We start from the raw sequence: 23,220 nt of genomic DNA, 5'->3' as shown, positions 1-23,220 counted from the left end.
TTTGACTGCAAGGTATTTGTTTGAATTTTCATGACATCTGAAGATTTTTGTAGTAAGATTATGAAATGGAATACAGCAAGTGAGGTTAATTTTGGAGGTGCTTTTAGTGTGCCACTGAGATTGAAATGATTCAACTTTTGAACACAAGACTCTCCATGGTCACAACAAGATAAGAGATTTTCAAATTCTGCCATTGACTTCATGATCACTATGAACTTTAATGTTCAGCTTTAAACAGCCTCTTTAATCATCAAGGCATCATGTGCTGCAACTGAGCTCCGACATACTAAATTTGCTCATGCATTCATCGATCTAGAGTGTAACAGTAAATCCAATTGAAACGATTCAAAGTGATTTTCCTGTGCCATCGACAATCAAGAATCATAATGCCTTTATTTCAAGCTTTAATTGAAGTGGGGATTCAGTTTCAGTTCAATGCTCAATTCTGCTGCTACCTTGATTTTTAAGCTTCCTACCTGTTTAAGAAAGCTTTTAGCCTTTTCATTTTTCCTGTTCCCTCTTAAAAGCTACATATCACCTCAAAAAAAAAAAGCCTTTTCAAATTCTGCTGCACTTGTTTTCTTAAGCAGGAACAATTAATAAATCAAGGTCAGATCATCTCTGAATTCTGATGGATGATCTGTTAATCTGAAAACTTGTGACTCAAGGTAGAAAAGATTACCCATTGATTGAAGTGTCCTTCTCAGTTGATAGTTACTGCCCTACTTTGAGAAGCTTTTGATATGATGGAGATCTGTGTGCTCCACAGCATAATTGAGTATATTTATGCAAAGTGGATTACAGTTATGGAATTGATGCGAGTGAAACAAGCTAGTGGAAAGGTATTGCAGGAAAATCTTGCACCAGAGACAATGCCTTGACCTTTTCATCCTAACGAAATCCACCTCTGAAAGTAGAGAATATTTGATGAAGATCTCCTTAACAACAAGCAAATATATATATATATTGTTCAGGTTTCTTGATTAATAAGGTTGAACAAAGGGAGAAAAAAAACAACCTGCAAGCAATTAATATTTACTCTTTACAAGAAATATGATCTCCATTTGTCAAGGGATGATTCCTGTTCTTTGACTTATGGCAGCTTTCCTTCATGCAGTAAGTTACAATGATGAAACACAGATTTGGAGAGGAATCATTAGTTAGTAAATCAAGGTCAACAACTAAATCATATTTTTCTGAACATATACTCTTTTTTTTTTTTCACTGCTTCTTCTCTTGCAGGAAAAAAGATTAAGGAAGAATCAAACCTTTGCCAGGTTAAATCATGCAACTAATCGAGTCTTGGAATGACTTGGTATGTTCAAGATTCCACTGTTATCATGTCTTCCTTAGAATTTTATCAATTAATCATGTTGATTTGGAAGAATGTGGATCAGTTTCGCATAGAATAAGATATCTGAACATGTTCTTGATACATATATTAAGAACTGTGGCTCTTTATCTACAATGTCTTATTGCCAAAGAAAAGAATACATAAGATTATTATGAATCCTGTTCAACATGCACTTCATCCAAAACCATAACACCGAGCATTAACTGAACAATTACTGTGTTTATGATCTTTTGACAATTTCATTAACACAGATGCATGATGGATAAGTGGGGGATATTAGACTAATCATGCAACTTAACAATAAGACAAGTAGATCTCACTCCACCCTATAAACCCTAAACAAGATAGTATAATGGTCTGCTATTGTTTTATGCAGTTCCCTTTTAATGGCTCTTGCTTTTGTTTACTTCAAAGAGGAGCCACCATGATGTTTCCTTCCCAGAGGAGGCACACATATATAAATCTCAATCTTCGCGTAGCATGTAAGATCTTAAAGTCCAAACCTAAAAATCCTTCACTAGTGCCCTTGCAAATATTAGGATGGAGCACTAGAAAACTAGGCTCTATGATAGTATTAGATCATTTTGTTAATTATCTCACACGTTTATTCTCAGATAAAATTTCTTGAGCAATGTTACGGTTCATCACTCCCTGTCACAAACCTAAGATTTCCTGCATGGCTACAGTGACTATTCAAGGAAAATCACACAACATATCTTTCATCTGCAAAGGCAGCAGATTGACAGGGACTGCAATGGACCATCAGTAAGTGTAAGCTGCAGCTCAGTGCTTCGTCACTGTGATTGCTGATGGACTGTGGCCTCGTTACATTCCAGTAACTAGAACGTAAATGGATACATGTACAAGAATGATCAAAGTAGATGCATGGATGAGAATTTGTAGCTGAAGTTCTAGTTTTTGCAAAAGTCATATGAGCTTTAGTTGTTAGCTAGTCATCTAGAACTTGTTTGTACCAAACAACTCAGTGTCAGGTCAACTCCAACGTGCTCAGCTTTCATGAGAGAAAGCTGCCATTTTTGATACCATGCTTTCTGCTGATATTCTTCCTGAAATCTAACGAAAGCGAACAGATTATTTCGATTATACAATGTTTTTCTTTCTTTGATTGCCTTCACTTCCAGTGAAAATATCATTTCCCAACTACCCGAAAGAAGCTTTCATTTGGAAGGAGCTTTCAGGCTCAAGTCAGCAGTTGTTTGCCTGTTTTGATTTTTTTTCTTCTTTTTAATTAATTAACTGTGTTCCTACCATTTGGAAGGTATCTTAAATCTCAATCCATAAGAATGGAAGGACAAGAGGGACTTGCTTAAGACCCACTTGATTGCTTCACCTTCCTCTTCTTCTTACTCCAAATTAACTCAGTTCGTTCTCTGCTCTCTAATCTCCTTGTGACTTGAGCCTTAAGCATATTGAATGCTTAATAAATTCAGCTGCTAATTCCTGATAAATCCTCTCTACATCCAACAACCCTTCGTTCTCAAGCACACAAGTGGAAGAATGGGACGGCATTCTTGCTGTCTCAAGCAGAAGCTGAGGAAAGGCTTGTGGTCTCCTGAAGAGGATGAGAAGCTCTACAACCACATCATTAGATATGGAATTGGCTGCTGGAGCACTGTGCCTAAATTAGCAGGCAGGCATTCTTCAACTCATCCTCCTTTTTTTTCTTCTTCTTCTTCTGTTCTTCTTCAATCTGAACGTCAAACTCGGTTCCTTTAATTTTTTCGCCCAGGACTGCAACGCTGTGGCAAGAGTTGTAGGCTCAGGTGGATCAATTACCTCCGGCCGGATCTCAAAAGAGGCAACTTCTCTCAGCAAGAAGAGGATTTGATCGTAAGCCTGCATGAAATTATGGGAAACAGGTTGAGAAGTTAATTTCTCCTACGCGTCCAGCTTAATCATTACAGTGTGAAGCTTTCTGATGCTAAATTCAAGTGCAGGTGGTCTCAAATTGCATTGCAATTGCCAGGGCGAACCGATAACGAGATCAAGAACTTCTGGAATTCGAGCCTGAAGAAGAAGCTACGGCAGCGGGGAATCGACCCAAGCACCCACAAGCCACTGGGCGAGGTAGAAGCAAACCCGGAGGCTACAAGTGTTCTCCACTCAAACGCTACAAGTGATGCAGCCATCGAGCAGCTGCCATTGACGCCGGCCCTGGATCCCTTCCCGTTTCTCGAATTCCATACGTGTTTGGATTCAATGGAGAATGTGAACGTGAATATCTACACCCAATTCCAGCAGAACATGATCGAGCCAATAGGGCAGAGTGACTGTTTAACCAATACAGGTTTGTGTGATTATAGCACCAACATCTTGGAATGGCTCGGATAACTTCGGCTATGGTGAAAGCTCAAGCAACAGCAGCACCAACTGGAACTGCAACATCAATCTACCAGGCGAAGCCCTGAATTGGGCATCAGAGAGCAAGGCCAATGAGGTGGAGGCACATGAACATAAGTTTCATCCCTGGCAACAAGTTTGCTTCAATGCGTCTCGAGGACCAATGGCCAGTGAATTCAATCTGGATTTGTTCTAGAGTTCACGAAACTGTCTCCCTGTTTGTATTCAGTTTGGAAAAAGAACAAACACTATGAAATGTTAGGATGTCCTTGTGCTTTGTTTCTAATCACAATTTTCTTTTGCTCTGTTTTTGTTCTATAACATTAACATGCATGCAACTGAGGACTGATAAGATTGTTAATGGTTCACCAATTCCATAACAAGAAAAAAGCTTATTCTTTTCAACTGCTCCTCGCAGGGCACATTAGAGAAGAATGATTTTTTTGAGGCCATCCATCATTTCCCACTACAAGATGTCCTGTTGCTGTAGACTGTGGTGTAGTTATCAATGCCACGTCTGCATGCATGATGCATGAATCCAATCTTTGAACCTCGTGCATGGCTGCGAAGCTGAAGCTCATGAAACTTGTCCTTTCTACGAAGCTTTGAACCTCTGTAGGTTTTTTTTTTTTAAAGAAATAATCATCATAGAGAAACTGACAGAGAAGCAGGCATGGTTGTTACATATATATAACTAAATATATATCTTATATGATTCATCATGCATAAGGCAAGGCTGTATTATAATCTGTATTTTATGATCAAAGTGTAGAGAAATAATAATTGGCCTTAGTTACGTAGTCATTCTTCTTCATTTAGCTCGATTTAATGCCAAATACATTATTTTAATTCACTCAATCATAATAGTTTACCTAATCTAGATTCTTGCTTTACTGTTAGACACCATAATGTTTGGTGACCGACACTTGCATCATTATGTTAGAACTTGTAATCTCTTTTTCTACATGATATCAAGCCACAAAAGCTCTGTTGAATCCTAATCCATCAGTCAATCTGAAGAACAGAAATCTTCAGATAAACTTTGTTTAATTTGGAATAAACCATGTAACATTACACTTAAGCAGTCACAAAGGGTCCTAAATTAATCTTGCTGAAAGATCAAAGGAGATGATCATAGAGCAACAACGACGGCCAAGTAGAACACTCACAGGCGATGTGAAGGAAGAACACTAACAATTACAACCACAAACGATGCAATGCAACGATATATATATCAACTATTGATGGTTAATCTTCCTGCAATTGTATCTTATCTCCCCCTTGTTCCCGGTCAGTGGCGCAATGTTCCCCATCTTCACCATCGACTTCGAGAATTGCAGGAAGAATGCGCCGGCGTCGGCCGCGTAGAGCTCCACCAGCCGCCTTGTCTCCGGGCTGCCGGTGACCAATATCTCGTCGGAGCTGAGCAGCCCCTTCCTCGCCAGCAAGCTCTTGAAGTAGTAGTTGTCGAACCGGGCGGGGCTCGCGAAGTCCGTCGGGAAGAGGTTCTGGTCGCCGCCGGACCGCGGGCAGCCGGCACGCAGATGGGCGGCGTAGCCGGCGTCGAGGCTGAAGTCCGGCAGCCCATTGCCGGTCTGGTTGTACAGCCTCTGCCTGAAGCTGGTGCACCGCGAGAACCCAATGGTGTGACTGCCTGAGAGGGCGACAAGGTCGACGAGGTCGAGTTTCTGGAGCTTGAACTTGGTGACGATGGTCTGGAGAGTGTTGTTGGGAGCTGGAATGTTGCGGTTGGAGCCCTGAATGCTTGCTCCGAGCGAGTCCCTCCGACCAAGTGGGACCTCCCAGAATGGCCCACCAACCTTCCCAATCATATCAAAACACCATGAAAGATCTCCGAAAGCATATTGCAGTTTGCACGAGGAAGAAGAAGTTACGTACCAAGACAGTAGAGTCTCTGGCAGCAAGAGTCAAAATGTCGGCGCAGGAGACGGTGCGAGGGCACTCCTTCTCCAGCGCAGACTTGATCTCGTCGATCACCTCGAAACCTCGAATCGAGTTCCGGTTGGGGACGGAGCCCTTCTCGCTCACGACGCCCGCGCTGCTGTCCAGCAGAACCGACGCGTCGCATCCCTGCTGGAAGTAGTTGTCATATATTACATGCATGAAGACAGAGTTTGCAAGTATAATAATCGACCTTAACGAAGCAGTCGTGGAAGTGGAGTCGGAGTAGAGAAGCGGCCATCCTCGCTTCCTTTGCGACAGCTTTGGCGACGATGGACTGGACGATCTGGTGCGCTTTGGGGCAGGAGTGGTCGTAGAATTGGGGGTATAGGAACGGATGAGCTCCGTGAGGGATGGCGAGGGAGAGCGGGGAAAGAGCAAGGGCGATCAGCAACACGAGGAAGTTGATTGAAGCAGCCATGCTCGATCGGGACTTGGTTTGATGGAGAGGTGAGACTTGCTTGGGGGTACTTATACAATATCATCGGCGTAGAGAGTTTAAATGGTACATTGCTGATCGAGCTCCATAAACATGTAGATTAGGTGATTACTCGACCTCTCAGAACCTCTTCGATAGATAGGCTCATGCCCAACTACGCATGCAGAGGGGTGGGAGCAGATGAACTCTACCAACCTCGCTGACCACAACTTTCTGGTGTGCTGCTCCAGATGTCTCATGTGTTTGACTCTATTAGTATTTTTCTCATTTTGGATTAACAAATTAACTGCCCTCGCATACTGAGTTTGATTATGAGTTGATTAACACAATGCAAACGTAAACAATATCAACATGTTAGAATGATGATGAGTTCGGCATCATTGATCATCATTCATCACAGAAACCTGCTCCGCTTGCTGTGCCTCGAAGAGGAATGAATATAATTGGCCACATATATGCAGTCGCTTCTCTGACCTTGTGTTCATTTGTTTGGTTCTTCGATCAGGCATTGTGCATGAACAACTAACTACTCCTTAGGACTGTGGTGCACCTACCTTTCTCAAGTGGCATGCTTCATGCAATATATGTTGAGCATTGAGAATATCTGTTGCATGCTGGGAATATTTGGATGACATAGCGAAGCTGAAGAATGGTGAGAGCTACAAGACAAGGAGGAGAGGAGATGAACCACTGTGGATCAGACTGCAACTGACCATTTTGTACCAGTTGTGGTTGGACAAAAGCTGCTGCACCATTGGACATCAACGGCCATGGGCGTGCTTGATCATGACTCTCACTTGAGTTCATTTTGTTTAGGGAGAAGCCCATTTGAGGCCTGAACATGAGAATAGTCGGGCCTCAGTGATTCTGCTACCTCGAAAACCGTTCGGGCTCTGCCGACGCCGCCGTTCGTGCATGCCTGCGCTCCAACGGCCCCCTAGCGCGATGCCCGCTCCTCTTTCTCCACGTCCATCTGCGCGATGCCCTAGGAAGAAGAATCACACAGGTGAATTCCCACCAATATATTGGTTTGCATATCAGATCCCTACCAATTTATGAATTGGCAGTTTTCTCTCTAAGCATAGCCAATTCTATATTTACAGTGCAGCAGATACAAACATTTGCTTGAGAGTTCCTATTCTAGAACAGATCATGCAAACCTTAACTTCGTACATAAAATCTCTGATGGCTGCTGACACTAATGCTTGCCAAACTGTATAAAATGCTCAAGCATGAACTCCAACTACATGCTTCACTATTTGCTATGCAGCTTTAACATTTATTTGTCATGTGAAAAAATTCATCATCATTTTTTCGATCCTGTGTTATAATTACCTCAAAACGTCATTTTTTCTTGGTCATCATCATCCATCAACTAATGAAATGATTCAAGGGTTGTGCAAAAGCCAAGTTTATCTTGACAAATTCTCTAGCAGTAACTTACAGACACCAAAATGCCGACTCTATTGAGGTTGTCAAACTCATATGTCCAAGATTAGATTTTGTGCTGTCGGGGACCATGGCAATATCTAAAAACTCATTGTCTCACTTCATGATCGGATATATCTTTCTGCATTTATGTTTATTGGAAGCAGTGCTTATCTATTGAATGACAATATATGCGATATCAAGCTCCAACTGATTTATTTTTATTTTTATTTCTGAAGTTGCATTTCATATCAAGCTCCTCATAACATAACCATCTTCATATTGGCAATGTGTTTATAAATCTAAATCTATGATTTGGTCTAGTGGCTTTGGAATATTATTCTGTTTTTGTTTTCATGATCAAGCTATTAATAGATAGCACAGATCTAAATCTTTTTGCTAAAACCATGTTTGCCCATTTTTCTCCCTTACAAAAAGATTACAAGTGCCTAAGCTGCCACAAGTAAAATTGTTTTATGTATATATGGACTGATGCTTTTTCATTGCCTTTAGTATGATATAGATAGATGGATAGATATGGTTCTTAATTATTTCTTTACATCCTTTTCTGAGCTTATTTAGAAGAGCATGACAGATGATTTCATTGTCCCAGTAAACTCAGATGGTGGTAGATTCTTACTCTATCTTAAATAATACCAGTTTCCCCACTTCAAAGCTATTTTTTTAGCTGAAAGTGATCAAGAAGAACAATTTAAAACGATCAAAATTCACCTGCAGTGGTGGAAATAGTCCACATGAAGTAACATTGTGCCATGCATCAGCCTATATCATCTTTGCTATTCCCTGTCTTAGAAAAGGTGCAAATTCTGAGATGACGAAAGAAATTGTTAAAAATGATGTAAACAGTTGATCAAATAGGAGATGCATGTAAAAGAATGATCCATCTCAATAATTTAGGCACACAATGTTGAATTATACATCTATATATCTCAAATGCTAAGATGAATGCATAAGGTTATCAGAAATGATAAAATATATAATGTATTTAAGAGTAATTAGATGATAACTCATTGATTGAGATGTCTATTCTCTTTTGTACTACAAGCCTAGGTTCAAACAAACATGAAGGCTTGCTGATACTTTCATCATCAATCTAACTATTTGCTTTGCAATCACACACGTAGGTATGCATATGTAGTAGTACTCCATAAACAAGTTAGGACTCACACAGAGTAGAACCCATGATCTTCATCTTTATACTAAAAACTGAAATATCTTGATAGCTTTTAACACAGAAATACAAGCTACAACAGACATTGAAGGTGACCCACTCAATTATAAAGCACTGAGACAACAGCTAACCTCCCTTTTATCTGACAGGGATAAAACATGCTCTCTGCTGAAGCCATGGTGATCTGAGGACCAGCTTATAGGAGGAGGCTACTGCTTATAGTGTTGATATCATTCAAACAGTAAAGGATCTCATAAAGAGACTGCAGCCTGTCACTGAGTTCCATCATCTGGGTCCTCAGGACAGAGTTCTCAGCCTCCATGGCAAAGTACTGCTGTGTGGTGAGGCTCAAGTAGGTCGAGATTTGACTGTTGTCCTCCCTCAGCTGGTTCACTTGTGCTGTCAGATCATCCAGATGTTTCTGTTTGCGCATCCTTGACCTCCTTGCAGACTCACGGTTTGATATCTTTCTTTTCCGCTTCTTCTGGTCTATCAGTGCCTGTAGATCCTCTTCGGAGCCTGAGTTTTGCAACAGGATGGAACCGGAGGAAGATCCATGGGGAGAAGCCATGCAGTGAAATGATTTACTTAACAATTATCTTCAAAAGTTTAATGCTAATTAATGCTTCAGGAGAGAGTACTTTGATGAAATTATTAGACAATATGTATATATGTGAAAAGGACGATGAGGCCCAGGATTTCAGATCTCAGAACAAGTTCATGAAAACACGTAGAACCAGTAGAGGAAGACGACGGAGAAGGATTGAACAAGATGAGTCCTGCGCCGAATACTGGAATTTATCATAAAACCAGAGAGGAGGATCTCACTTATAATAGGCAACATAGATTATAAAGATGAGAAGCAGACGCTGCATGGGAATGGAAACAAAATAGGATAAGTGCCGGCCAAAGGTCAGATCTTGAAACTAGTTCAAAGATTTACCACCAACGATTGAGCAGAGGCCACAACTGGAAAATTTTGGCAGAGTTTCCCCTGCAAATGACTCTGGCAAGGACAAAAACAACTAAGCACACAATGTTTGATCAGAACCCAAGAAAAATAAAACGCAGGAGAAGCAGAAATAGAAAAAAGAAAAAGAAAAATCAGCAGAGTCTTCAGTAAGCTAAGCGAGGAAGAAGAGCAGAGGGGGAAAGGGAATTGTAGCCTTGGCGAAGGGTGGAATTTATAGAACAATCTCCACCCCTGCAAGGGGACACGACATGGTAATTTCAATAAAAGAGATGGGGAGAAAAGGAATCTTTTGCTTGTGGTGGTCCAGAAGAGTGATCTCACCCTGGATTTTTTTACTTTGAGCAGATTCTGTCGCTCTGTCGATTGTTCTAAAAGACTTGGAAAATTCATGCAAACTTTCAGCCGACTTGGGAAAACACGGTAGATACTCTCTCGGACGAAGGAAGGCACTAAGTAATTGTCTGAACAGGGACAAATATTTCAATTCATTCACTGTCGTATGTTGCAGGTTGAACAGGAAAACTACTTAGCAAATGGCAGCAACAGAAGGGCACCATTAAAGCAACTTCAGGTAAAAATACAGGAGCTCAAGTTCTAAGGGCAAAATACACCACCAGCATAAAGCATAAGCTAGCTAGCTTTAAATCCCACTTCAAGAACATGCATCCATTGGCAAAGGAGTTGGCTTAATTCCGCCCTCTCCACCTCACGTTCCACTTGAGATAGTGAGCATCATGTGCCCCACGAACTAAGGGCCATGGATGGATCCATGGCAACCGCACTTGGTAGTACAGTTATGCCCACCTCGGCGATTGGAGGAACCCTAAAGGCATTGCAATCTTTGTACCTTTTTCTAAAGGAGTAACGAGATCAAATCTTCGTGGCTAAGTTTCGGACGAACTATCAAGGAAAATAGCATGTTATAGATTGTGAGATCCAACCGCACTCATGCATAGGTAGGTCTCCACATTTGATATCTACTATGGTGAACAATCCCGCGAAATTTTTTCATGATTTATAAATGATAAATAAGAATCAATCAGTGTCATTGAAGAGCCGCATACAATAATTATAAATTGAACTATATATATATATATATAAGAGAATTGATATCGACTTATCCCGCGCGATCCATGCGCGACACCTCACGATCCACCGCCGCTGCTGCCCTGGCCTTCCGGCCAACGTCCGACCATCGCCTCGGGCGCGATCGACGCGTTACTTGCCGGCACTCCGTCCGACGTTGGATTCCAGTAGGATAGTGGTCGGAATCCGGTACGAATTTGGCCGGAAACAGCGACTGGTGACAGTGTCAGGTGTCGGATTTCGATCAAATCGCGGCCGGTCTCTGCGATTTGGCTAAATCTGACTGCGATTTGGTCGGAAGAGCGTGACGTCGACGTCATTGCCGACCGACGTTTCCGACCAAATTCATCGGATTTATTTTCGACCAAATCGTCGGTCCGAATTCGTCACCAGACGGAGCGCCGACAAGCGACGCGTCGATCGCGCCCGAGGCAGCGGACGACAGTGGCCGGACGGGACGACAGCAGCAGCAATGGGTCGAAAGTGTCACGCACGGATCGTGCGGGATAAATCGTCGCAAGATATCAATACTTCTATATATATATTAAATATCTTTAAAATTAATCTTTTATTGAAATTTAATTAATTTTTTGTATATACATATTAAATATTTTGAATTGAAAAAAAAAATAGTTGAAACGAAATAAAGCCAACGAGGGATCGAGATGTCCCTCGAGATGGTGGTGGCGGTGACGGCGGCGGAGGCTGACGCTAATGCCTGCCACCGGGGATGCTGCAGCGGCGGCGCCTCCATCCCTCCGCGTCTCCGACCTTCTTCCTTCTCCCTCCTCTCCCCCATCGCCCAAGGAAAGTCCCCATCCGATTCTGCCAACCAACCCTCGATCAAATTTTATTCGGCTGGAATAGGCGCGGAGAACGCCGTATTCGAGGCGAGGATCCCCGACGGTACTAGGGTTGCCGCCAAGAAGCCCGTACTTTCCACCTCCGACGACCTCGACCGCTTCCGCCGCCAACTCTAGCTCTTGTGGCCCGCACAATCCCGAGTTTTTTAGGTTTATCTTCTTATTGTATTCGTTATGCTGATTTTTTTTTTTTTTGATTTATCGGGTCAAGCAAGTTGGATCATCACCCAGATTCTTGGTCTCGATTGATTATTTTAAGAAGAAAAAAAATGATATGACAGAAAACTAAAAAGTACTGATGAACAGGTTGAATCCTAAATAAGCATGTTTTGCACAACAGAAATCACTGGTGCTACGAAATTGTCTATCAAAATGTATAGAGTTGAAACAAAATTGTCTAAGGAACCAAGATCAAAATATTCCACTGTTTTTTCTGATCTTCATCGGTTTATTTCCAAAAATAAACATGACTGCAGCTGCGTCACCAAAAAAATGAGATATTAGACAAAGAACAGGATTTTAAAAATGCATTTAATTTATCGATTGCTACTTACATAAAATAGTAGGGAAAAAACTTCTTCAATTTGCATTTTATTTATAGTCCATAGATAATCGATGCAAAAGTTCTTAGAAAGATCTTGAAAGTACCTGAAATTATCCATCGGGATTTGTGACAAAATCCAGCAACCCACAGCAATTCAACCATGTCGCGCGGCGCTCCACCAGCGTAGAGCGATGCAGGAGCTGCGTAGCATGAGAGATTCTATAATCAGTGCATTGATTTGAGTGAAGCAAGAGAAGTAGTGTGCAATCGCAAGGGTCCGACTCTAGCACCTCGGTCGCCGGTAATGCCTCGTCTCCTACAGCAGCTTGACGGCCATCGCCTTCGTGTTTGACGGCCACATCAATGTCAGGGAGTTGTGGGTCTTTTTCTCCGTCGGCACCGGAAATCCCTTCGAGAACCTCAGCAGCAGCGGCCTCCTTAACTTGGTTCCTTTCCTCTAGCACCTCGGTCGCCGGTGAAGTCTCGTCTCCTACAGCAAATTGACGGCCATCGCCTTCGTGTTTGACGGCCACATCAATGTCAGGGAGTTGTGGTTCTTTTTCTCCGTCAACACCGGAAATCCCTTCGAGAACCTCAGCGGCAGCCTCCTTAACTTGATTCCTTTCCTCTAGCACCTCGGTCGCCGGTGAAGTCTCGTCTCCTCCGGCAACTTGATGGCCATCGCCGTCGTGATTGACGACCCCATCAGCTCCAGGGACTTGCGTTTCTTTTTCTGTATCGTCAGCCAACGTCTCTTCAAGAACCCTAGCAGCAAACTCCGTCACTTGGCTTCTCTCAGTCAGACCGATGGCGCTGTCGACGGAAATGGCTGATTCCTCAGCAGGTTTCGAGTTTTCCTTCTCAGATTTAGCAGCCGATTCATCTTCCTCGACCAACTCCTCGTCTTTAAGGTTCTTCGAGCTCTCCCCCGCACTATCAGCAGCGTCAGATCCAAACCGCTCTCTGGAGGACAAAGGGCTCTGGTTCTCCGCACAGGGAAAAATTGGGGCAGAGGAAAATGTCGGCGACTGGCTATCCGCCTCTCCGCCCTCGTGCGGCACCCGATCCTCGCCTCCCCCAGCATCTGTCGAAATCGCCCGATGCCACGAACCGAAGAGAAAGGCGAAAGAGTAAACCAAAGCGGGAAGAAAAAGAAGATACCTCGGGGAGGATCGGAAGGGGAAGGAGCGGCCTTCATCTGTTCCTCCATTTCCTTCTTGCGCTTGGCGGCTCTTCTCTTCTTCGGCCCCGACGGCATGGCGATGAATCGAGAAGCAGCCGATTCAATCCGGCGGAAGAGGAAGGGCGCTATCGACCGATCGTCGAGGACGTTTCGATTTGGAGACGGCGACTCCCTATCCGCTTAAATACGATGCAGAGCCAACAATTATCCTCTTTTTTTTTTTTTAATTTTTAATTTTTTTGTCCTAATAAAATAAATAAATATCTTTTCCTCATTAATTTTGCTCTCAAATCTAATCGAAAACGAATTAATTTTGCCTTTTCACATTCTTATCTTCCTATTTCTTGCATTGATAAAAAATTCCACTTAATGTAGTTATTATCGTAATAAACTCAATTTTAATTATGTGGAAAGATTATAGAAGGAACACAAACACTATCTTCTGTAATTTATGGCACATTAGATCTTTAATTAGAATTGACTTTCTTCAAGTCAACCCTATTGAAGTGCATGGATTGGCCAAAAAAAAAAAACACAAACAAACATTGAACTCGAATAGCACATCTACTACATACAACCACACAAGTTTTGGAATTTTGAAATCAACAAATTTAAATGAAAATAAATGGCATGTTTAAAGCTGTTCTTGGATTTCCATAGGAAGGGAAGGTGATGATGTGTTCTTACTGGAGATTGGTGTGTTCTTGTTAGAATTGCGCTTGGTGGCCACCAAAACCTTCTCGTGTTCTATCTCTTTGGCAACACAAACACTATTCTTTTTCTCAGTTTTGAATGCCGGATGAATATACGCGTCTAACAGGTATGCTTTCAGGTCGAAATTCGGTTCCCGGGCGCGTTCTAATGTATCTCTCATCATCGCTTCCTGCGAAAATAAATCGAGAAAAAGAAAGATTTCCAAGTCAGTAATCCTACAAACAGCATGAAGCTCTAAGAACATGTCTGTCTCTTTCATATCTTCACTAGTGACATAACAAATAAATTGGCATTCTCCTATTCATCAAGTTGCCTGAAAGAGTTTTAAGCTCCATAGGTCTTTGCAGATGTGAATTATGAATATCGACAAACAGATAGCTTACCTGAAGTGGATATTTAGTAAAAGCAGATGCGTAGCGGTTGATGCAAAACCGATGAAACCATACGGTCAAGACCGGTAGGGGGATAAGGAAAGGTGTTGTTAAAGCAGCTTTCTTTGTACTTAAAAGTCCAATTAGAAGCAGTTGGGATACGATCAGTGCAGTGACAATGCGCCTATGAACATCTGGCCAGAATGCTGCCGCGCTTTCGTATTCTTGGTTGTAGACATTTATGATCTGCAGCAAGAACAAATATGTCTGATATCAGTAGAATGGTACTAAAATTCTTAACTTTTAGACTTGCATTATGTACAAGGTTAGTGCATTTCTTTCTTGTCATTCTTGTTATCATCAGATTTTTATGCCCCAGAGCCTACACAGTTTATGACTTAGAACATCAGTGAGCCTAAAATGCATGTATCAAACTATTGCTAGCAGACGCGAAGTTGCTCACCTGATGGCGAAAAACAACATATGCTAGACCGAAAAATAGTAGTATGAAAGGAAGCAAGAAGGGCGTCACGGTTGAGTATGCAAGACCGAGTAGAAAATACAACTGTATTCGAGGTTCAGATGCGGCAAACTCAATGCACCCTGGATCTGCTGCCTCTTCTTTATCCTTCTCTGTCTTCACTAAGAAAGCAACTTTCAGGTGGTATATTATCAGAGGCACCAACCTCACTATCTCCAGAGCAATTCCAGCCCAACCATCAATCATGATGTATGTAATAAAGAAAGTAGCTTTCATCGGAATAGATTCACCTATCGTCTTCGGAATTCTACATTCAAGGACCAAAAAGATATCTATAGATTAGTAGTTCCAAAACAAATTGGACAAGCTAGTTGACATTGAAAGACACATGATACACAGGGCAGAATTTAGAATCTCTTATTTTTCATGTTTAGGAACAAAGTCTAAGGAAGTTCATACTTTTTAGAAACTTCAGTTGGTTAAATTCAAATAAACAGGAAAAGTCTCTAACATACTCATTTGCTGACTGGTGGATGAAAGAATCAAGCTGTTGAAATGCTGTTCCAGCAATTATATTTGCTAAAAGCACATTAATTATTATGAAGATGTAATATTTAGATGCAGCTCTTCTCTGGAGAGATGACAAAGATATAAACCCTTCATACTTGGACATGATCATCAATATTGTTGGCAGCAATATAAGAAAGATCTTCAGAGCAATTCCTGGGAGAAAACCTTGGATGAACGACTTAACTACAGGTCTGCACAGTCATAGAACTCTTTCGTGTCAATAGCGATAACATATGGGTGCGGTGCATTTCATAGTTAAACAATAAACCACACTTACATTTCGATCAAGGGCCTCAAAAAAGGCACTGCCTTCTCAATTCCCTCAATATTTGCAACAGACTGTACTACGGCTATTGGAACCATAAAGAAGAAGGTCAGGAAAAAGAAGGTAACTGCCATAATCAATCTTCTAATTGTAAGGGAAACAAGAGGAATGGATAGATTTGGCCAGTAAACATCACGAGGCTCTGGAGCCCAGTCAGTCAACCATAGGGTGGGATTTCTAGTTTGATGTGTCTGAGCACAAACAGCAGCTCCCCATCTTGTTCGGAAAGAAACAAATGCAGCCGCCATGACATACTTGGGGTTCTTTATTATATTTTCTCGTTCAATGGCTTCCTGATAATATATTCCACCAGAAATTAGGAAACTGAATTCTGTACTAAACAAAATGAATTGCTGTTGCATCATGGTGATAAAAGGAATACATGGCTGAGGAAGACTTTCTTTCTTATTGCAGAGTTCATAAGCTAAATTCCAGAAGTTAAAATCGTATTACGTGCACAATAACCATGGAATGTCTATATATAACAAGAACATAGAAGATCCATTAGTGCCTATATGTGATATTACACAACAAGAAAATACCAATTGTATAATAAATAGGAGAGCAAGGATTTCTTATGTTGGATCTGGATCTTATCTTTGTATTTGTCTTTCCTCAGAAAGACCCTACACTTTCAGTAATAAATAAGATGATTAATTAGTCAAAGTTAACCAATAAGATTAAGTATGCAATTCAGTAATACTTACATCTTTACATAGTTTATCGATCTTAGATGTATAAAAATCAATTGCATCCACCTTCTTGCCAAACAATCCCCAAAACCCAGTCTGTAAGGGAAAACATAGATATCGTGCAGCAGAGATGTGATTATGTAACTTCATTACCGCAAACAGAATTAGAAAATATCTACAAAAGAAAGAAGCATTTCTTCTAATTTAACCTTGCAAGTAGGTCTTTTTGATGGCCGGCGTTCATATTTCAGCTCATAGTAGTCACGCCAGTTCTCCATCTGCTTCTTCTCTTCAACCAGCCCACCAAGTTTGTTTGTATCATAGACAACCTGCATAAATTATGCATAACTAATCTACTAATTTCCAATATTCTTGGTGCTGAAAGAGTTGGTCCTCTGTTACATGTCAGAAATTGTGTGTTCACAAAAGTACAAATAAATTTTAAGAGCCCTAATTAATCCGTATACAATACAACTGAAAATAATGAATAGGATAATAAATACCACCATTTTCACCACCATCATCATCAAGATGTGTTTGTACCAACTATTTGGAGTGGACTACAATTCAAATAAATCATATCTAATCATGAATACAGTACATCAAAATAAAACTTGTTTGTTTCTTGAGTTAAAATGATAATTTGTTGGCAAATGCCAAAGTATGAAGACAATCTAGCATTACATTTTGCTAATATGATTTAAACTTACAATAACTCCAAAGATTCAAAAAGGCATCATCTCTTATTTATAATTATTCAGAGAACCATTATATATGAAATACCTGATGCATCAAGTAGTGATCATGATGATTAACAAGGAAAAAGTGCTCAACAAGTTCGCTAACTGTCTCATCTGGATCAAGTGGCACATTTTGCACAAGTACCTGGAAGTATTTTAACACACTCAGCTAATTCATGAACAAGAGACTAGGTTACTCATAAAACTCTAAATGCCTAGTTTTCCCCATGAAATTCAAATAGAATCATATTAAATTTATGTGGGATTTTTGTGTGGTTTAAAAATCCTATGTTAAGTGGGATTAAAAACTGTGGTGAAAATATGGATTCCTATGACCTAAGCTTACTAAAGAAGTATTGAATCATTACAATGTTGGAAATAGATAGTATGCATATAATATGGTAAAAGGTATATACATTGCCATCATGACCAGTGTAATTCTCAAGCCACATTTGTCTTAATTATTTGAGGCTGATTATATGGATCTTATTCCCTCGTTGAGCACTATGCACACTATATCACTAGAAAACTAGAAATATAAAAAACAATTAAATCATTTTATTATATTAACTAGAGTTTTTTTTTTCTGTTTCTCTTTATCCTTATATTTTTCAATTCTAGTTGATTTAACTCGTCCAATTATACAATCAATTAGTCACCTTCGAACATATCTATACCATTCCTACTCTTTCTATGCATGGCAGCACAAAGAAATTTAGACTTGAAGAGATGCAAAATTCATTCATTCATAAAATTTCACTATGATTTATGTTTTTATGTAATATTATTTTTGAAAAATTACTTTTTATCACATTCACATATTGTGATTTGACATATGTTGTTTTTAAAAAAAAATAATATACCCATCATGTGGTGATCCCAAGATAGAACAAGCGTTGATTATCATTTCTAATTTTCAAAAAAAAAAAATTAAAGAACCCAATTATTCATCATATGGGCCAGGTCATGTGATGTCATTGATATAATACCATCAATGCCAGTCATACATAATACGAAGGAACTTTGCTAATTTTCCCCATCATTTTGTGAAAATGAGGACTAACAAGGATAGGAGAAAAGTGCTAAAAAAGAAACACTCATGTTGACAAAGTGAAAAAAAAAAGACAAATGAGGAAGTGAAGGTCAAGCATACAATATTAGCCTATATTATAAAATTGGAAGTGAAACTTCAGTTGTATGTTCACTGAAGTATATTGGTTAAATGAAGATATGAAGTTATTCCAATAACAATTTCAAAGATTCTTAAATGGACTTACAGTAAATTGATCAGGTCGACGTTTTGCTGATGAAAGAAAATGTAATCTCATGGATACAACAATCCCATATTCCTTAAACAATATGTAACAGGTCCAAAAGGTAAAGATATATGCCATACCCAAATGGGCCCAAAACCTGTGAAAAATTAGCAAGTTTTACACAAAAACATTGACATTTGAGTATGATAATTTCGGCCAGTGAGAGAAATATCAAAAGTGAAGTAATATTGAAAGCGGAGGATGATGACAGGTAAAAGAGAAATCTATTGATTGTTAATTTAAAATAAAGGGAACATAGTTCCAGACATGTCTCAATTCTACAAACCTAAAAACCATTTGCATCTGTAGAGGTTCAAAACTTGGCAAGACTCTATCTCATCTGTCACAAACTACATGAATTTCAATCAGTTCTAGTACTCGATTTACCCCTCTATACACCAACGTTCCCACGTCGACACAGTGGATAAAAAAAGGGAAAAGACTATCATCTGAAAAGGAGGTCAAGCAACTTAAAGAAAAAAGTTGAAGCCAAAGTTAGCATACTAAGTAATAGCCTTCAAGGATTTCTCCTATAGATGATAGTGTCTCAAACTCAATCAGTGGCTACAATCTAGGTCTTGATGTACAATTTTCTTCTTCTCTCCATTTAACAATTGAGTACTGTTTGGTTCCCAATTGCAAAGCATCAATCCTTCAATCTTCTTCTCCCCTCTCTTTGCTTGACAATTGAGTAGTGTAAGGTTCTTAATTGCATAATCAAATTTTATTTTCAATTATCCTTTTATCGACTGATTGTAGGTTTCAAAGGAGATTAGTTTTTATTACTCTTCCAACATATGTTTTACTGTTTGAATTGGAGTAGATGCTCAATACACACACACACACATACTTTTTTTTTTTTTTTTAACTTCATCTTCATCACTTGAGTAAAATGACAAAAGATTACTTTCCTCTCTCTATGAGAAGATATTGGAACTCTAATCTCACATTTTATCTGTACCACTTCATCAGAATTGTGTTCATTTTTTTCCTTATTTTGTAATTGAATAATATGTTCTATTACTTTTAAGTAGATGCACTAGACTTGCCCAAGAATCTACTAGACATCTGTGATCTGTTACTAAACTGTCCACCATCTAAAGCTGATGATTGATATAGTGATCCCTTAAGAATATATGAGATATGATTTGGTTAGTTTTCACGTGGTTCAGACAAGAATCAGATAAGGAGAAGTAGAAACCCATAATTATTTTAATTTATCCAGTTCATTCCTGATCTACTTTTAACTGCTTACCTCTGTGATCCTGTAGGAATATTTGATATGGAGAGAGCATCTATCTCACTATGTTCTAAGTTGCCTGAGTCTTTTAGAGTGTCATTTGTCCAGTTGATAGGTGCAAGAACAGAAAATGCAAGGATGGTGATGGGAACAAATATTTTCAGCCTGCAAAAAGAGGGGAAAAAGGATAAGCATAAGCATAACAAAGAGACAACATATAACAACTCAAATTTTGGATTAATTGATATCAAGTTGGATCAGTAGCCACAAAAATAACTCTTTCTTGTCAAATGAAGTATATATACATAAAAAAAAGCTATATCAAGTTGGAGTAATCCTATAGCTGTAAGTCAATTAAATACATAGGCACACTTAATATACAGACTCGTTCCTTGTGGTTATGCTTAGTTTGGCTGCCCCAAAACTGCTAACTTGATATCTCGTTGCGCTCTATGTTTTTATTTTTGTTGCAGGGCTCAATCTGGAGAAGTATTATTAGTTTTAGTTAGCTCAGATATAACTTTGACCCTAGGCATGAGGTGGAACACAAGTATATCATAATGACAAATAAAAGAAATAGTTAATCTTGAGGCATACAGTAGAAAGAAATTTACTACATAAGTCAGAAATTAATTTTTTCCCCTTGAGCTCTATAAATGCATATCTCAAGGATGATCTCTTTTTATTAATCAACTTAGTCTCCTTTTGTCCCTTTCTATCGCAGCAAAGTAGTCCCCTTTAGTCACCTTCCTCCATGCTATCACAGTTTATTTTCTATTATTTTATCCTCTACTAAAACTATATCTAAATAACTTAAAATTTTAGATGTCTTCCATTCTGTCTTTGCTATTAATTCTAACATTTCTTCAGTTATTTCTCTGCAAATTACTCTATCTTTGCCAAATACTCTGAGTCAGATATATAAAGCATGATTTTACATGTTGTTGATTCTGTGAACAATATATTCACTGATCTCTTAATTTGAAAAATAACAGTTCCATGATATCTGAAGATTCTGAAACTTCTTTTTTCAAATTCTCTGTTCCATCCATCTAAATTAACCCATAATTTTTCATTGCTTGTATAGTTTTACTAAAATAAATTAGTTAATATAATAGTCAGTCCTATACTTCTCTTTAAATTAACATCTTGCTGGAATTGATTTGAGCAAACTAAATCTTGTTTATATATATCCAATATAAACAAGCTAATGTATATATTTATTGGGTACAAAAATCCATCACATAGAAGTTAAATGAATCATCTGAGCTTCCAGTTATCTTCTCTGGTTTTTGGTTTCTGGGTTTGATGTGATTTTTCATAACTATGCTCAAAAATATCTATCTAGCCTAAGTTTTTCTTTCAATGATCCTTGTGAAAAGGTTCGACTATAAATTTGCTCTCACATATCTTGAGTTAACAAACATCTTCAATCTCAATGTTACAAAATGAAATTGGATAATTACTACCAAATGACAATGGGAAGCTGGTTGGACTACAATCTTCAAATTTTAATCCTTCTACATTGTTCCTAATCCTTTCTGTCATATTTTGTTTGGTTGATGAATTTGTTCAAACTGTAAACTTCAAGTACCATAGTTATGATTTTCACTTGATCTAACTTAAAAGAATATATGTTTTGCAAACACAACAGCCATTTATTGATTAATGTATTAAATAATTGTAAAATGGTTCTTTACTACGTTGTTTGACCTACTGTTCTGGCCAGCCACTAAGGCACAAAGTGCCTCAATCTGGCCCCATCTCTAGCCAGGTTCTTCTTCTTCTAGAACAACGACAAAGCAAGTTCACTTCCTCGATCCACTAAAACTTTGCATCTTCTTCTCAGTTCATGCAGCAGCAACTCTTTGATCTGCCAAAAATCCTTCTTTGACATTAAAGTTTTGTCAACAATTAGAGTGTGTTTTCTTTATACAAATATTCTTTTGCAGTTCATGCCACCAAAACCAACTCACGTATTTTGCACTTTCAAAGTTGCCTTTGCAGTATCCTTCATGGTAGTAAGCATCAGAATGCATACGATAATCTTATCCATCTCCAATCAATCACATAAATACTCAAGGAAGAAAGAAACCATTCAGTTTCCAATTATAGTCAGGGTTTCAATCTCCAAGTCAAAATTAACCATATTGCCGAGAATGGTTCAGTTCTCAATGACATACAAATAGATTTCCAAGTATAATATAGTTCTAGGTGTAAAGGGAGCTTTATCCACTTTTAAGACTTCTATTAGATTGTCCCTGGGGTTCATAAGCCTGTAGACAGTTTGATTGAATGGTGAAAGTTATAAGTCATTGGCTGAAGCTCAGTTTTTTTTTCATTATCTTACCTAACTATAAATTAGAGGCAAATTACCCTAAACGGAGATATGTGCTGAAGGATAAAGGAATGGATGAATTAACTACAATAGCATAGAGAGAAACATACCCGATCAAATATATCCGCAAGAAAACAACAGAATCAAGTCCTGCATGATCTATTAGTTCTGGTTCAGGCATTCTAAGGGCAGCTGGTACCCATTCAAGAAATCTCAGGTATGACCTAAAATTCAGGTTGACAAACTTCTGCACAGATGCTCCAGAGTGGATCGGACTGTTTCTCACACCTTTAACATACCACTTAGCGAAATAAACCCTGTCATTTATTGGCTGCAGCCTTAGTACAGCAAATGCCACAAGGAATGCAAAGGTAGTTAATATGTTAATGGCCGCTGCAAGTCCTATGTCAGAGATTGTCGCCATGACTGCTTCCAACAAGATCAATTTCCCTGTGCACGAATACGATTAGGTTCATCGAAGAGGTAATTTCAAAGCCAGCCGACAGGAAACAAGATGACCTACCCAGGGGTCAACGAGGCAAAGAAAACAGCATCATCGGGTCACAATGCTTCTGCAAAATCTGATCTTTTCCGCCGCCAAATTTGTTGCCCTATAATGCGGCTCGTCTATGAAAAATCCACTGACAATATACGAGCAGCTCGGTGTTGCGCCGCCGGCGGGAAGTCGAAACGCCGTGCCCTCGAGGAGATCGAAAGGGCCGGCAATCGCGTACAGATGAAGAAATGAGGGTCGGAACTAGCAGAAGGAAGGAGCGACCCAATGTGAAAATGACATTGGCGACGACAAACAACAAGAAACAAGGAGGGAAAGACATTGTTGACATCGCCGCCGCTCCGCGAGGAGCCGGACGTCAACTAGCCGTTACGCCATTGCGTTGACTTTCAGACGGCAGAGTCAGCGAGATTGACGGCTGAGATCAACCGGGTTAGCCACAATGCTTCATGTTGTCGGAAAAAATAATTGTTTTTTATTTCATTTTTAATATTTATCTCTTTGTTTATTTATTAGAAAGTTAATCTCTTTTTG

General features: G+C 39.4%; 5 protein-coding genes across 7 annotated transcripts; 1 reads left to right on the top strand and 4 right to left on the bottom strand.

Annotated features, from left to right (window-relative positions):
• Positions 1–2,738: 2,738 nt before the first annotated feature.
• LOC141841713 (myb-related protein Hv33-like) lies at positions 2,739–3,911 on the top strand. The gene is given in 4 exon segments (XM_074729897.1): positions 2,739–3,005; positions 3,105–3,234; positions 3,313–3,694; positions 3,696–3,911. Coding segments are annotated over 4 exon segments (861 nt in total). The 5' UTR covers positions 2,739–2,872.
• Positions 3,912–4,765: 854 nt separating this feature from the next.
• LOC141838256 (peroxidase 72-like) lies at positions 4,766–6,098 on the bottom strand. Its single transcript, XM_074725681.1, has 3 exons — positions 5,871–6,098; positions 5,615–5,806; positions 4,766–5,535 (listed from the first exon to the last, which is right to left on the bottom strand). The coding sequence occupies exons 1-3, from the start codon at positions 6,096–6,098 to the stop codon at positions 4,954–4,956; spliced, it is 1,002 nt and encodes a 333-aa protein (XP_074581782.1). The 3' UTR covers positions 4,766–4,953.
• Positions 6,099–8,298: 2,200 nt separating this feature from the next.
• LOC141838257 (uncharacterized) lies at positions 8,299–13,523 on the bottom strand. 3 transcript variants are annotated; one of them, XM_074725683.1, is made up of 4 exons: positions 13,364–13,523; positions 12,493–13,286; positions 12,307–12,402; positions 8,299–8,348 (listed from the first exon to the last, which is right to left on the bottom strand). In XM_074725683.1, exons 1-3 carry the CDS (start codon positions 13,458–13,460, stop codon positions 12,313–12,315), a joined length of 981 nt encoding a protein of 326 aa, XP_074581784.1. In that variant the 5' UTR covers positions 13,461–13,523; the 3' UTR covers positions 8,299–8,348; positions 12,307–12,312. The 3 variants fall into 3 exon arrangements, with proteins under 3 accessions (XP_074581784.1, XP_074581785.1, XP_074581783.1); XM_074725684.1 differs by lacking the exon at positions 8,299–8,348 and adding an exon at positions 9,206–9,255; XM_074725682.1 differs by lacking the exon at positions 8,299–8,348 and adding an exon at positions 11,878–12,134.
• On the bottom strand, positions 8,933–9,307 carry LOC141837535 (bZIP transcription factor 44-like). Its single transcript, XM_074724914.1, has one exon. The coding sequence runs from the start codon at positions 9,305–9,307 to the stop codon at positions 8,933–8,935; it is 375 nt and encodes a 124-aa protein (XP_074581015.1).
• A 496-nt stretch (positions 13,524–14,019) lies between the features above and the next one.
• LOC141839559 (CSC1-like protein At3g21620) lies at positions 14,020–22,596 on the bottom strand. Its single transcript, XM_074727337.1, has 11 exons — positions 22,283–22,596; positions 19,850–19,999; positions 18,556–18,691; positions 17,322–17,423; positions 16,748–16,867; positions 16,554–16,634; positions 15,799–16,139; positions 15,467–15,712; positions 14,934–15,258; positions 14,483–14,716; positions 14,020–14,268 (listed from the first exon to the last, which is right to left on the bottom strand). Exons 1-11 carry the CDS (start codon positions 22,594–22,596, stop codon positions 14,020–14,022), a joined length of 2,298 nt encoding a protein of 765 aa, XP_074583438.1.
• Positions 22,597–23,220: the final 624 nt, after the last annotated feature.

This window comes from Curcuma longa, chromosome 11 (assembly GCF_044706935.1).
Source record: "Curcuma longa cultivar G26 ecotype Majalengka, Jawa Barat chromosome 11, ITB_CL_G26_1.1, whole genome shotgun sequence".
Classification (NCBI taxonomy): domain Eukaryota; kingdom Viridiplantae; phylum Streptophyta; class Magnoliopsida; order Zingiberales; family Zingiberaceae; genus Curcuma; species Curcuma longa.
Note: the sequence above shows the minus strand (reverse complement) of the source record. Positions and strands in the feature narration are given on the sequence as shown.